The sequence below is a fragment of the Panthera uncia genome (genome assembly GCF_023721935.1).
Source record: "Panthera uncia isolate 11264 chromosome C1 unlocalized genomic scaffold, Puncia_PCG_1.0 HiC_scaffold_4, whole genome shotgun sequence".
NCBI lineage: Eukaryota > Metazoa > Chordata > Mammalia > Carnivora > Felidae > Panthera > Panthera uncia.
The window spans coordinates 26,597,765-26,611,495 of record NW_026057585.1 but is presented as its reverse complement, the minus strand read 5'-3'; the positions used below and the strand labels follow the sequence as shown (position 1 = coordinate 26,611,495).

The 13,731-nt window shown below is 50.7% G+C and overlaps 1 protein-coding gene across 2 annotated transcripts in view; it reads right to left on the bottom strand.

The window, feature by feature from the left end:
• Positions 1-13,731, bottom strand: part of BCAR3 (BCAR3 adaptor protein, NSP family member) — a 114,398-nt gene that overhangs the window by 15,171 nt on the left and 85,496 nt on the right. For both annotated transcript variants that reach the window (XM_049616791.1, XM_049616792.1), the window contains 3 exons: positions 10,137-10,240; positions 8,391-9,043; positions 3,435-3,550 (listed from right to left, as the gene is read on the bottom strand). In XM_049616791.1, coding sequence (XP_049472748.1) covers positions 3,435-3,550; positions 8,391-9,043; positions 10,137-10,240 — 873 coding nt within the window. The remainder of the gene's footprint in view (positions 1-3,434; positions 3,551-8,390; positions 9,044-10,136; positions 10,241-13,731) is intronic.

Below are 13,731 nucleotides of genomic sequence, written 5' to 3'. Positions count from 1 at the left end.
ACCCAGAACAGGAAGCACAGTGATGACAACGGGACTAATATGAATGGAGTCACAGAGAAGTCTCTGCCGATGGCAGCAGCACAGACCGCAGTCCTTTCCTTCTCTCCCTACATCAGCTGACTGCTTTGGGCCAGAAAGGCCTCCAATAACTTTCTTCCAGGCTGTGGTACAAGTGCTGGAGGTGAAGCCCCATCCATAGTTTTGGTTACTAAAATGCAACATGTCTTTGAAACTCTGGGGCCACCTTGTTCTGAAAGTTCACAGCTAAGGATGTCACTCCACAGCCACGCTTCTCTCTGGCCACATGTGTTGGTCTCTCTCTCACTGCTCTAGGCCAAGGGTGGCATGATTCATCAAGTGGCTAGCATTACTACTTTCTCTAATGGTTATGAAATATGCAATGAGCTCTCCTATCTCTGAGTGTGTTCGTGTGTGTGTGTGTGTGTGTGTGTGTGTGTGTGTATGGCGCTTGCTTGCAGTGTGACCATAGGCTGCTCCCTGACTGTCCACTCCTCAATCTCTTCACTGTAAAAATGTGAGCAAGTCTTGTTGTGAGAAACAGATGGCGTGGGGGTGTAAAAATCATTAAAGTGCCATGGGGCACCTGGGTGGCTCAGTTGGTTAAGCATCCAACTCGATCTTGGCTCAGGTCATGATCTCACGGTTCATGGGTTCAAGCCCCATATCAGGCTCTGTGCTGTTAGTGCAGGGCCTGCTTGGGATTCTCTCTCTCTCCCTCTCTCTGCTCCTTCCCTGCTCTCTCAACCATTTAAACAGTAGTTGGTAACACAATTGTCTCTGTGTGCCCATCTTTCTCTGTATCTTGGTCCATTTTGTCTGTCTCTACCTCTCTACCTTTTTCTTTCTTTCTTCTTCCTGATGTCTTAATGGATCCTAACAAAATTTTTATTTTTTTATTTTTATATATTTTTAATTTTTATATTTTTATTGAATTTATTCAAGTTTTTTTTTTAAAATGGTTTTTACTTATTTTTGAGAGAGAGAGAGAGAGAGAGAGACATAGCGCAAGTGGGAGGGGCAGAGAGAGACACACACACACACACACACAGAATCCAAAGCAGGCTCCAGGCTCTGAGCTGTCAGCATGGAGCCCGCTATGGGGCTTACATTCACGTACCATGAGATCATGACCTGAGTCGATGTCGGACGCTCAACTGACCGAGCCACCCAGGCAGCCCCGTCAAGAGTTTTCTCATTTGTAAAGTGTTAAGGTTGAGCTGAGGATTTCAGATGTTTCTTTCAACTAACAGTAACTAATTTTCCATGTTGCCTTCAATTGATTCTTTCATTCACTGTTTTTTCCTATGTTTTAAATGGCCTTTAATAAAAGATAGGTTCTCTACATCTTTAAAACCCGGCATCATATTAATTAATTCTATCCATTCATTCAACCAACATGTGCCTAAAACCTCCTGCATATACCGCTGTAGGAAGAACAATTCAGCATGGCAGATCTGAGGCAAGAAGAGGCACTAAATGTTATACCAAGGACATCTCCACTCAGTAGGCCTGGAATGGGTGAGGTGGTAAATTAAAAATCAAGGGTGGTTTGTATTTGATTCTAAAACACAAGATGATGATGTCATTTAACCTTCTGAAATGGCTATAACCTTGGCCTTTATTTAGTAAACACACTGTAAGGAAGAAAACCGCTCCCCAGACTCTAGCAGGCAGATCCCCCAGGTCAGCCCTGGGCAGGAAGTAAGCCAGGCAGAGAGGCTCCAGGCAAGGAGCGATCAGGAGAAAGGGGAAACAGATGGAGACAGGAGTGGAATTCAGAAAAGAACCTGGAGAAGCCCCCAGCCTGCTGACCTCCGCCTGGGCCCAGAGCGCACGTCCAGCATACCTAACAACACCGATAAAGTAAGGTCTGGAACCCTGGGATATTTCAGCTGAGATGCATCACATGGCAAACAGCTGTCTCTGTTGAAACGGTGACCACTGGCCCAGCAACAACAGAGGACAAGCTAGTGGAACTGAGAAGCAGGCCCCTGGGACACTAGGGAGGGGAGAAGATGCCTGGAGAGAGAGGCTAGAATCTAAGAAAGCCTGTAAGGAGAAGTAGGAAAATTCAGAAGTCAGGCCTGCCATTCTCCAAAGGCATTAAACAACAAGGATGCCTGAACAAAGCCAAGGACCATTTCCTAACCTGCTGCCTCCCAGAAGCCTTTCGTTCAGCATTCTGGATGTCTCCTATCCATGGCTGTGAAGCCAAAGCAACAGTGGCAGGGGGGTCCTTTTATCAGCTCTCTAGCCAGGTAACCTTGAGAGCAGCTGTATGGATTCCCGAGGCTACCTGAAATGCAAGGTTCACTTTTCAGGAGCTGACATCCTGGGAATGCGATGTCCACCAGCCACATAGGGCTATTTACACTTTAAAAAGTAAATAGTAAAATATGATACTGTGTCTCCCAGTCACTACATTTCAGGCTCTCAATAGCCCCATGTGGTTAGTGGCTACTGTAATGAGATAAAAACATTTCAGCTGCCACAGAAAGATGTCATGGGGATGGTGGCCCTCGGGCCTTGCAGCCTCTGAAGCATCACTGGCCGCCCTCTTCTCATGGAAAGCTGGGGTCTCAGTTGTCCATCACAACCCATGTGGGTGTCATGACAACTAGGAAACTGGCTGGACAAACAGGATGCTTAAGATAACAAGACAGTCTTGCCGAAATCAGTGGTCTTTGCCTGTGTGTCAACAAGTCCAACTTCTGTGGTGATACAGGAATCTGGTCTGGCACTTCCTCTCTCTTTAAAGTTTCCTAATCCTTGCTTAATTTAATCAAATGACTTTCCATGCTCTTTAAGCAATTGTTTTACACTTGTGTTTAAGGTTTAAGTGCTTCTCTTTATAACATGCCTCGCTACCTTCTGTCTTTTTAATTTCTAAACATCCAGTGTTCACACGGGTGGGCTTTAAAGGACAGCCAGGGCCCGAGTATTTGGGGAACTTGTGAGAGAGGGGAGTGATGCTTCCGAGGCTGGGGGCCCCCGAGCGCCACCACCCCCTGTCCATCCCTCAAAGAAGGCACTGTTCAGACTCTGTGCTTCCCAGCCTTTCCCACAAACTCCCACTTGGTCCTAAAGTGATCTTAAACTCAGAAGAGACAGAGGAGCCTCAGCTCAGTGAGGTGGCGAGATGTCGGAGTCAGTCTGCCTGCCACCGCCCGGGGCTGGTGGCTGGGTGACTTCCGCTGGCAAGGGCCAATCATCTGTTCTGTCCTCCACTCCCTCCTGGGGAAAGGACAGGAACGCATTCTTTGTTCCCCCGACTTCCTCTGCGCTTTCTCTTTGTGCTTCTCCAGGAATTCCCTGGCTCAGGCTTCCGGGAGAAGGGAGAGGCGCCGGGGCGGGTCAGTGGTGTGCCCCTCTCTGCTCTGACGGGCCGGAAATGCAAGGATGGCACTGCTCACCTTTCAATTATGTCCAGGCGCAGCTGGTGGCCATACGGCAAGGTAATGAGTTCCAGCCCTGAGCTCACACCCATGTTCTTCCTCATCTCTTCGGAGACTTCAAGTATCCTAGCGACCTGTCAAGAACACAAGTTGAAACGCACCACGGACACAAAGGCAGCGCGTGAAAAGAAACACACTGAACTGGGACAGGATGGATGCACTTGTTACATTTCTTTTTGAGCAGCAGCATCCCCAAATACAGTTTCCGGATGCGAGTTGGAGGATTCTCATACACGACCGGAGTCTAAAACCTGGAGGAAAGCACCTAAATTGGTCTGCAGAATCCGCACATTTTGGTGTTTCTGCCCGGCCGGAGAATGGTGTAGTTCTGCCAGCTTTTGTCTAACACAGGCTGGATCCCGCGGCCAACAGCAGCGCCGCCTGCGCACAGAGCGATGAGCCCCCGCGGTGACAAGGCTGACTGTGGCCAAGCACCCCGCTCCGCTGCTGCGGGCTCCACCGTTCATGTTCTCACTTAACAGCAGGGCTGGCTGCTATTACCCTTAATTACGCCTCTCCTGGGCTCAGTAAATGCACCATACGTCTGGAAACTATTAGAGGCATGTACAGCGATTTGAAACCTGAGGTCTGAAGCACACCCACTTCTCCCCGAGAGGCCTTCTTTGTGTGTCCCAGACAGCTCTCCCCATCTTAGTTCCAGCGTGCAATCACGGTTTACTGGCACCAGGTATTAGTCGGCCATTTATAGTTACTACATGCTGCCTCGAAATGTTACAACCGGGTCACTGCATGTCTAACACCAGGCTAATGACGCTTCCCTAATAGTGTGACTACCAGATACAGTGGGTCTAACCAACCCCGGACACACAGCGGCCACGTGGCAGCCACGGAACGATTCTTCTCCTCCATCTGCTGCAGTTGTCCTGGACCCTAACAATCCGAGGCAACCGAACAGGCCAGATATCTTCATAATGGTCCACAAAAAACATCTGAAGTTTGGCTGATATTATTAACCCCGACCCTTCACTTCTGTGGTTGAGCAAAGCAACCACTGTCAGCCCTGGGGAAATGAACCTGTGGGAATTAGCTATCCAGTGGCGGACTGGGAAACAGGATGCAGAATTCCTACTATGCTCTCTGGGCCTCAGTTTCCCCTTCTCTAACACAGCTGCTAAGTTCACCTTTCTAAAGGACTTTACAAAGGATCAAATGACTTGAAAACCTCAAAAAGCTATTTGAAAATACAAGCTGTGAGTCACTGGCATGTAGAGGAGGGAATTTTGGCTTGATCTCTGGAAAGGGATTTACACCTTGACGATGGCAAGGCAGCCCAGATGCATACCGCAGCCACTTAAGGTCACGTACACTTTGCTTGCTTGTTTAGACAGCTGCCCCATCAGAGGCTCCAAACCCAGCTTCTGGGTGGTGGGCATCCTCTAACTCACGCACACACTATGTAATGAGATTGAAAGGTTTATCATTGATTCAGTTTTGTTCTGGAAGCACTAGTAACCAGAGTGATCCCTGCTCTGAGAGAGAAGCCTCCAAGTCTGTTTTCTTTCAGTGTAAACACGCAATCCCCTGGTCCCTTTCCTGGGGGTTTGCCAGGATATGCCAAGGCCCGCTTGCCCCAAGGCTGACCTATGGGACAAGGGGATCCTGAGCTCACATGGCAGGGCTGGGATTAGGTCCCCTGGGGAAATGCCCAGAGCCGTGCAGCTCATGGATACAGAGGAGGGATGGACACTGCTAGAACATTTACTATGCAATGGACCCGGCAAGCAACATTGGTGCTCCACCATGGCGCATTCCCACCTCCCTCTGCTCTTCTGACCTTAGCTGTCCTATCTGCAGGGCCTCCAAATTCTGCCTGCTCCTCATCCTTTCTTTGGGAGCTGCTGCAGTGACCCAGGGGGAATGCTGGCCCTTCCCAGCTGTCAAGGGACCTTCTAAACTCTAATGAGATCGCCTGGCTCTGCCCACCATTTCTGCTGCCCTCAGTACAGGACTCTGATCTGGACTATGCACTTAAGGGCCTGTCTCCCTCACCGAGCTGCAAAGTGCTTTAAAGGAGGCAATAACCTGGCACTGGCTCAGAAGTAGAGACTTAAAAACATCCAAGTAAAGACCTGCTAGTCCCTCCCCTCCCCTCCCCCACCCATCACCACCTTCACTGCCCACACAGTGAATCCTCTGTAAACTGAACCCTTGACGCCCGAATCTCCACACACGTATGTCGTTTCCCACCCAGAAGATAACCTTCCCCTGCAGAGCATTTCCCACCTGGGCTGTGGTCTGACTTCCTGCATCACTGTTCTTCCCCACATCCCCCGCCGTGGCCGGCCTGGCCCACAGTACATGCTCCATCAAGGCTGAATACCTAACGCTAATAGCCGCATTCTGGGCGAGGCATGGCGTGTGGAGGCTTTATATAAGTTATTTCACTTAGTCCTCACAACCACCTGGGTAGGTGGTATTGTTCTCTTTCTCTTATAGGTGGAGAAAGTGGAGAACCCGAATTAGACTCAGGCAGTTCATCCCCAGAGGCCAACTGTAACACACTGGGCCCACTTCTAGATATTGCAACAAGTGGGTGAAGACAGGCTGCACTCTGGGTGCAGGCCAGGGTGGTGCCCATTCGCAGTGTGAGAGGGGCTCAGTGGACACCCAACCCACAGCCCCAGGAAGAGGCTGGACAGGCAGCCTTGAGACACTTAGGACCATCCATTGTCATGATGGTCTTTCTGGGGATCAGCCTGGGGTAGGAACCAGCACGCGGGCCCCAAATGCTGCCCAGTGCCTGTTCTCAGCTTCCGAGTGGTCATTACATTTGGAGTGGGTAACAGCAGCTCTCATTCTATTTCCCTCAGAGATGCTGACTGTGCCTGCTTTGTTGGCAAAGCCCTGAAAGTCAGTGGTTCCAGGAGGAGAATAAGGAAATGGCAGTGGACTCAGGAGGGAGGGAGGAACACTATCAACAGTGCTGTCCTTGGAAAATGAAGGTGGACACAGTGAAGTGGACTCCTGCTCTGGGTCTCCGCCTCACTGCCCCAGGGGGCTCCATCCAGCCCTTGTTCTAAGGGTGCCTGAAGGTAGATGGGGAGGGGGGTGCCCAACCAGGAGGACAAAATGCAAAGAAAGAAACCGAACTGGAAAAAGGGCAGGGTTCATGTTCCTTCAGCTGAGAACACACTTGAGCTCTAGATTCATGGCTGCCAAGGTGGTAGGAATGTTCTAGACCCTCCTGCCAAAGGGCGGTCAGGCATCTCACCTCCTCCTAGACTTTCCTAGATCCTCCAAGCCGTGTCTGAGGTCACAGGCAAGGATTCATTCCCTCCTGGGAATTAGGCTGATCCATTTCTCCACAAGGAGCTTCCTCAGTGGAGAACTCAGGCAGGTGCGTACCAGACTCCTGGCCTGTTGGAGTACCAGGGCGGGGTCAAGTAACTAGAACAGGAATCTTAAATCCTCTTACTGCCCAAACGGGTTTAGCTCACTTTAAAGTGAGGATTTAATATGACCTGTGAGCACTGCCCAAGGACACCCAGCCAACCACGTGAACAAACCCTTGTTCTTCAGCACTTCGCCTTTCCTGGATCTTTCCCCCAGGGCTCCTCATGCTCTCGCAACACACACACACACACACACACACACACACACACACACACACACACCACCTCTCAGGCCTGGCTCAGTCCTACTTTCAGGAAGGGGTTTGTTTAGCCCAGAACAGCTAGTACCTCCTTAAATTCCTGTGGGCTGTTTTGGGAGGCGTCCTACCTGCCTTGTGAGCTCCATCAAGTGGGGACTCCCTAGGGGAGTGCTCAGAGTCCAGATTTCCTGTCATGATTCATGACCCAGGAAATGTATTTAGGAAAACTCAGCTCCTAAACAGGCCCTGAACTTTGAAGCTAATTGCCTTCACTGAGCTACACACAAATAAGGGCTTTAAATCTCACTACAGCCTCACCTGTTGTTCCAATGCATGGATTTGTCTCTATACTGGGGGACAGGCTGAGCCGACCCTGGCCTGAGACAACTGTTTTCTAGAAACATCCCTCTGAAGGATAACTTTGCTGTGGGGTCACCTATGAACAAAAGCCACCCATATCTAAAAGATGTGCCTCCTATCAAAACTGATTATGTAAACACATATTCAGTTACCTGAAAATACAGTCATGATATATGTTCAATCAAAGACTCAGGGTTTAAAATAGTATATTTAGAAAAAAACTAAAATCCAATCAAATCATATGTTTAGGCCTATGCCATTTCTGTGGAAAACAAACACACATGCCTGAAATTATGTACACATATCTGTTTGCAGAGTAAATGTTAACAGTGGTGATCATCAGGAAACTAGACTTTGTGTGATTTTAGTTTTTTCCTTTTAATCTGTATAACTTTTCCAAATTGAGCAAGTATTACTTGTGAAAAAGTCAAGGTAAAATTAAAAATGTTTATTCTACAGCCCACTTTAGTAACAATAGAAGAAATATATACATCGTGTGTGTGTGTATACGTATACGTGTATACATATATAATGTATAATAGAATAAAAATAACCTAGGCTCTGCTACTCCAGAAAGTACATTTTCATCTGTAGTCCACTCTCCTTGAACTTGACTTTCCCAGTTCTGAAGGAGCTGAGGCCAGGGGAGAATTCCAAAATCAACACCAGCTGGGAGAACTCTATAGCCAGTGGGGGAGGCATGGTCCGTGGCAGGAGCCTGCCATCCCTCTGCCCAAGGTGATTTTTACAAGCTTCCTGCCTGGGCAAAGGTCATCCCAAGCCTGTGCTTCCCACCCTTTAAATAAATCCCCACCCAGGTTATCTTCAGACTTTTTCTATGAGCAAGCACTTAAAGGTTAAGGTGGAGTGAGGCCCAACCTGACGTCCCCCTTCCAAATTTTCAGAAGCCAGAACAACACCCACCCTGTCTGGGCACTTACCACGCAGTCCATGCTCAGCATGTGCTGGGCGATGACCTTGGGGTCATTGTTGGTGAACAGTTCTTTTGCCCGCTTCAGCATTGCTGTTTCCAGGGGCTTGTTCTCGGGAGGAAGGAGCTTTGACTCGAAGTCATTGGGTCTGAATGAGGAGGCAGTCTCCAGTCGGGGCGGCACAAACTGTACCTCGTCCTCCTGCCCCTGGTCCTTCTGGGTGGCCGGTGCCTCCCAAGGCCCAGCCCCAACATCATCATCAAGGGTCAAGTAGTTGATGCCAGAGTTCCGGGGCCCTGGCGCCCCATTCTGCTTGGCCGTTAGCAGCTCCACGTAGCTGTCCTGGGCACAGAGGGGAGGCCTTGTTCCCCTGTCACAGCCTGCAGCAAAGCCTGGGTTCAGTTCACAGTAGTTGGCCTCAGAGTTGAGCCAGGTAGATGGAGACGGGGGAGCCTTGAGGACAGGTGCCTTGCAGGGCTTGGGGGGTGGTTTGGGGCACAGCTGGCTGTCTGAGCCCCTTAGAGCCTCCCCTGCCCTCGCGTCCGAGGAGACCCTCCGAACCACCGCCGGGCTCAGGGTGGGCTCACTGCCCGTCCTGAAAACGGGTGAGTTTGGGCAGGGGCTTGTGTCCACGCCTGGGGATTGAGGGGGCAACTTACAGCCTGTGAAAGGTAAGAGAGGGTCAGGAAAAGCTCAGCTGTACAGAGAACACAAAACAAAACTAGAGTGACAACTCCCCAGCCCTCAATGCATGCCTTCGGGTTTCGATTTTTTACTTCCCAAAGACAACTCAGTATGACTGTCCCGCTCCCAATCTAGGGCAATCTAAAGCATCTCAAGGGCCAGCGGGCCACACCCTGCTTCTGAGGGGATTCTACGAACAGCTGGGCTGCAGTGTCATTTTATGGTCAGAGAAGGTTAGTACAGTCAGAACAGGACAATACGTGGAGCTGGAGGGCAGTGAGTAATCTAGTCTTGCCCTCAGAAACAGAAGTCTTTAGTCACATAGCATAAGGGCCTGAGTCACTCTCACAGCCAGTGGGATCTAGCCAGCTTCAAGAGAGAGCTGAAGACACCCCAGGAAGGTAGGACAAGATGCTGAGATAACCCACATAGAAGTGGTTCACCAAGGGGCATTAGGAAAATCACCTTGTGGTCCCAAGGAAGGTCAGTTACGAAAATAGTGAACAATAATCCATGGTCTACTAATATAGTTGCTTATGAGGTTTCCCCATATCCCACACCTCCTCGCTCCTCTGGCTGAGAAAGAACGGAGAGGAGAAGGGGTCTGTCTGGATGGCTGCTCCTCCAGGAACCCCAGCACTGACCCAGCCCCAGAGATCCTGTCTCTGCCCAGGGAGAGCACTGAGACAGCAAGCTCATTTGTCATGAAGGCTATCATCGGATGGGCGTGGGTCAGAAAACTTGGGTTCAAATGCTGGCTTAACCACTTGCCAGACGGATAACTCTGGATAAGTTACTTAACCTCTATGCCTCAGTTTCCTCGGCAACTAAAAGAGGATAAGCATTCCTGCCTTGAAGGGTTGTTATGAGGCTTAAGAGCTAGCACACACGAAGTGTCCAGCTCGCTGATCCGCATCTGGATATAGTTCTACAAATCCCTTACCCTCCAGCCTAGAGGCACAGAGCCTTGTGTTGTCCCCAAATCAGGTGACTGGATGGAGCAGGGAAACAGCCTGAAGGAGATCAGGCTAACACTGTCACCCTCCTCCCAGAAAATTCCCAAAGACCTACCAATTGGCAGGTAACTTTCCGACTGGTGGGCTTTGAGGGATAAGGCTCTTCTGTCCTGCATGTGATCCAGGCAGGCTGGCTGGCTACCGCTCTTCTCCTTATTTCTGAAGCAAAAGATCAGTGGAACAGAGACGTGTCATTAAATCATAAAACCTTCAGGCAGCGTCATGGAAAGTTTTTAAGAGAAATGACTGCTTAGAAGGCGAATGGTACAGCACATCCTAACAGTAAAGGAATGTCTGTTGGAGGGGAAATGACTGCCGGGGGCGGCTAACACAGGATTGTGCCCTGGGCTCCATCCCCACGTCCTCAGGGCCAATCTGGTTAGTTCCCCGGCTGCTGCCTCGGAGCCCTTCCATCTGGTAGAGCAGAGCAGGATCAAGATTTCACGATAGTCTCAGGAAAAACTGATGAACTGGAATGTGTACTTTTAACAGAGCTTAAAATTACTTACAGACCCAGGAGGAGTGACTTGTTCAACTAAAATGCATTTTCCACCATCCCTCGTGGCGTCGGGAAGGGAGCTGTGGGGCTGTCTGCATGTCAGCGCAGATCCCCATGTCCCCCAGATAACCCACCGGATCACCCTGGAGTACTGTCACTCTCATCCTGGAAGGACCAGGGCCCCGCGGCCGACCTTATGCTGACCTGGGGAAGGGCCGAGCCTGCGCACCAAGCTGGCGCTGGGAGGCACCAAGCACAGCCACGCGGGGAAAAGGCGACTGTCACTTTCCACACAATTTGCTAGCACTCCTCTGCTCCCTTGCCTAGTCAGACTGGGAATTTCTCTAGCACCAAAAAAGCAGAATCTCTCCTTTGCTAGGAGAGACTGCACTGCACCAGCCAAGTTGTAATGAACTTTCATCGGCCCTCCCACAAGCTTATGTTACAGAAATCGCAATGCTCTTTCCTACCTTTGCAAGCACCAAAGGAAAAAGCAAACAAACCAAAAACCCCCCAAACTCCCAGCAACAGAGAAATTCCAGCAACCCCTCAGAGATAAGGCTGGTCAGAGGGCAAATTCCAAAAGGCAGTGGCTTCAGCCGGGCGGTATTTATGCAGTGATCTTCAGAGCAGCCAGACTCCACTGGCCCAGAACGCCCACCTGGGACGCTCCCAACCTGGCTGAGCTCGCTCACTGCCAGCCAGCCAACCAGCGGGCCTGACGTCAGGGAAGGTGCGGTGCGGGCGGGCAAGGGAGGGTAAGGGAGGGCCCTGTGCAGGGTGCTTCCTTATTGAACCCACCCCACCCCCACCCATGGACGCTTCTGCTGCAAGAAGTGACAGGGCTTAGGGAGCCGGGCTTTCAATGGGCAATTGGAAAAGTGGCTCTGGGGGCGCCTGAAAAGTGGCTTGGGTAGGCGTCCTATTCTTGATATCCACTCAGGTCTTGATCTCCACCCAGTGTTGGACTCTGTGCGGAGTGTGGAGCCTGTTTGGGATTCTCTCTCTTCCTCTCTCTCTCTCTCTCCCCCAAATAAACAAACTTAAAAACAAGGAAGACAGAAAAGTGGCTCTGTTAGACCCGCCTCATTGACTAAGAGACCTTCTCAGTCTTTCTTTCATTTATCTTAAGAAATAAATTTGTATTTTGGGGCGCCTGGGTGGCTCAGTTGGTTGGGCCTCTCAGTCTTGATTTTGGCTCAGGTCACAATCCCAGGGTTGTGGGATCCAGCCCCAGGCTCCGAGCTTGAGTGTGGAGCCTGCTTGAGATTCTCTCGCGCGCTCTGCCCCTCTCCCATGCTTGCTGTCTCTCAGAAAAAAAAAAAAAAAAAGTAATAATAATAAATTTAAACTAATTAATTAATATTTTAAATGCAGTCACTGAGGGTAGACCAGGAGGCAGGCCTTCTTCCCCAGCACCACATTGGGCAGGGGTTCCGTGCCTTGCCAAAAACTCCCTGGCTCTGTTCATGACATTAACTCTCTGTTTGTTAGTTGAGCAGCCAACCCTCACAATCACAAAAGAAACGGAGCAAAAGGTGCCCCTTTAATATTTTAAGGGATCTCAAGTCCATTCTTACTACTAAGAAGAATTTCTCTATGACACTTCTTGCCTCCCTCCCTGCAAACAGAGTCCCACATTCCACTGCCCTCCAGAAAATCATATTTATTATGATTACTAACACCTACGTGGCACTTATTTCTCTTTAATGTTTATTTTTGAGAGAGCGTGAGCAGGGAGGGGCCGGGGGGCGGGGGGACAGAGGATCTGAAGCAGGCTCTGCGCTGGCAGCATGGAGCCCGATGTGGGGCTCACAAACCGTGAGATCGTGACCTGAGCTGACCTGACACTCAACCAACTGAGCCACCCAGGCACCCCCTAGGTAGCACTCTCTATGTATCGGCATCATTCTAAGCACTTTGCAAGTCTTAAATCATTTAACCCTCACAAGCCCCATCATTCCAGGTAGGGAAAGCGAGGCCCGGAGAAGTTACATAGCTTGATCAGTGGCGGACCGGCATTTGTGCCCAGGCAGGGAGGGTCCACAGCCAGACACTGACTAACATCTACCAGAGCTTCCTAGGAGCGCACGACCTGGTATGTATTACTCAGTTCTGAGCTCGGCTTCTGAATTTCTGCAGTCTGCAAATTACAGTTTATGACATTTCCTCCTGTCCAGAAAGAAAACCAATGAGTGGAATAAAACATGTGGGTTTAAGTGTGTAAGTTTAGATGCCAGGCAGCTGGAGAAGGGAAGCTGGGTAACCAAGCGGCTGGGGCTAGACTTCACCCTACTGGGCCTGCCTTTTCCCTGCTCTCCTTCTCTGGAGCAGTCAGACAGCAGGCACGAGCACCCAGCTCCATGAGAAACAGGTCCTCTGTCAGCACGTGCCACTGGCATTGGAGGGCAGGGGGCCCCAGCTGGGCATCCAGTTCTCTGGACTCTTCTCTCCCCCTGTGCCCAGGTTCGGGCCACAGCCCCCAGACTCTCGATGTCTCCAGCTCTCTCAGGTCTTTTCTCATCCACCTTCGAACTGAGCTCTCCCCCCAAACCCCCAAAATGTTGTTGGACACTTGGCACTCAACAAGCCTATGGTCGTATCTCAGATGCGGCAACTGGTTTTTCCTCCGCGGTCCACCCCTTCTCTGGGCCCTCCTGTGGTCTCTAACTTGCCATTCTCCAACACACATACCAGAGTCCCAGGAAGCCGAGGTCCCAGGCTCTCCCTCTACTTCCCCTGCACAACCTGACCCTCCATGGCTCACTAACTGGTCTTCCTGCTCCAAACTCTCTCCTGCCTCTCTGGCACATCGCTGCCCTGTTCTATTCTCGGGACACCCTGTTCACCATGTCAAGTCTTTGAGGCTCCCTCAAACCTCTTAGCCTGGTTCTCAGGCCTCTGTGATTGGGCTGTGGTCACCTCCCTGAGCCGGCCCCTACCAGCCCCTTACGCGGCCCTTTGCTGGAGCCCCACCGATCTGCCTACCCCAAGGAACTCTTGTCCTTTCCTATCGCTACACGCATGCTCCTGCTGAGCCCCCACCTGGACCGCCCTCCCCTTCGCAGCGTCTATCCGAACTTTCCCTAGCCTTCAGACCAGCCAGAATCCTCCTTCCTTCCCAAATCTCTCCTGGCCAACCCTCCCCCTC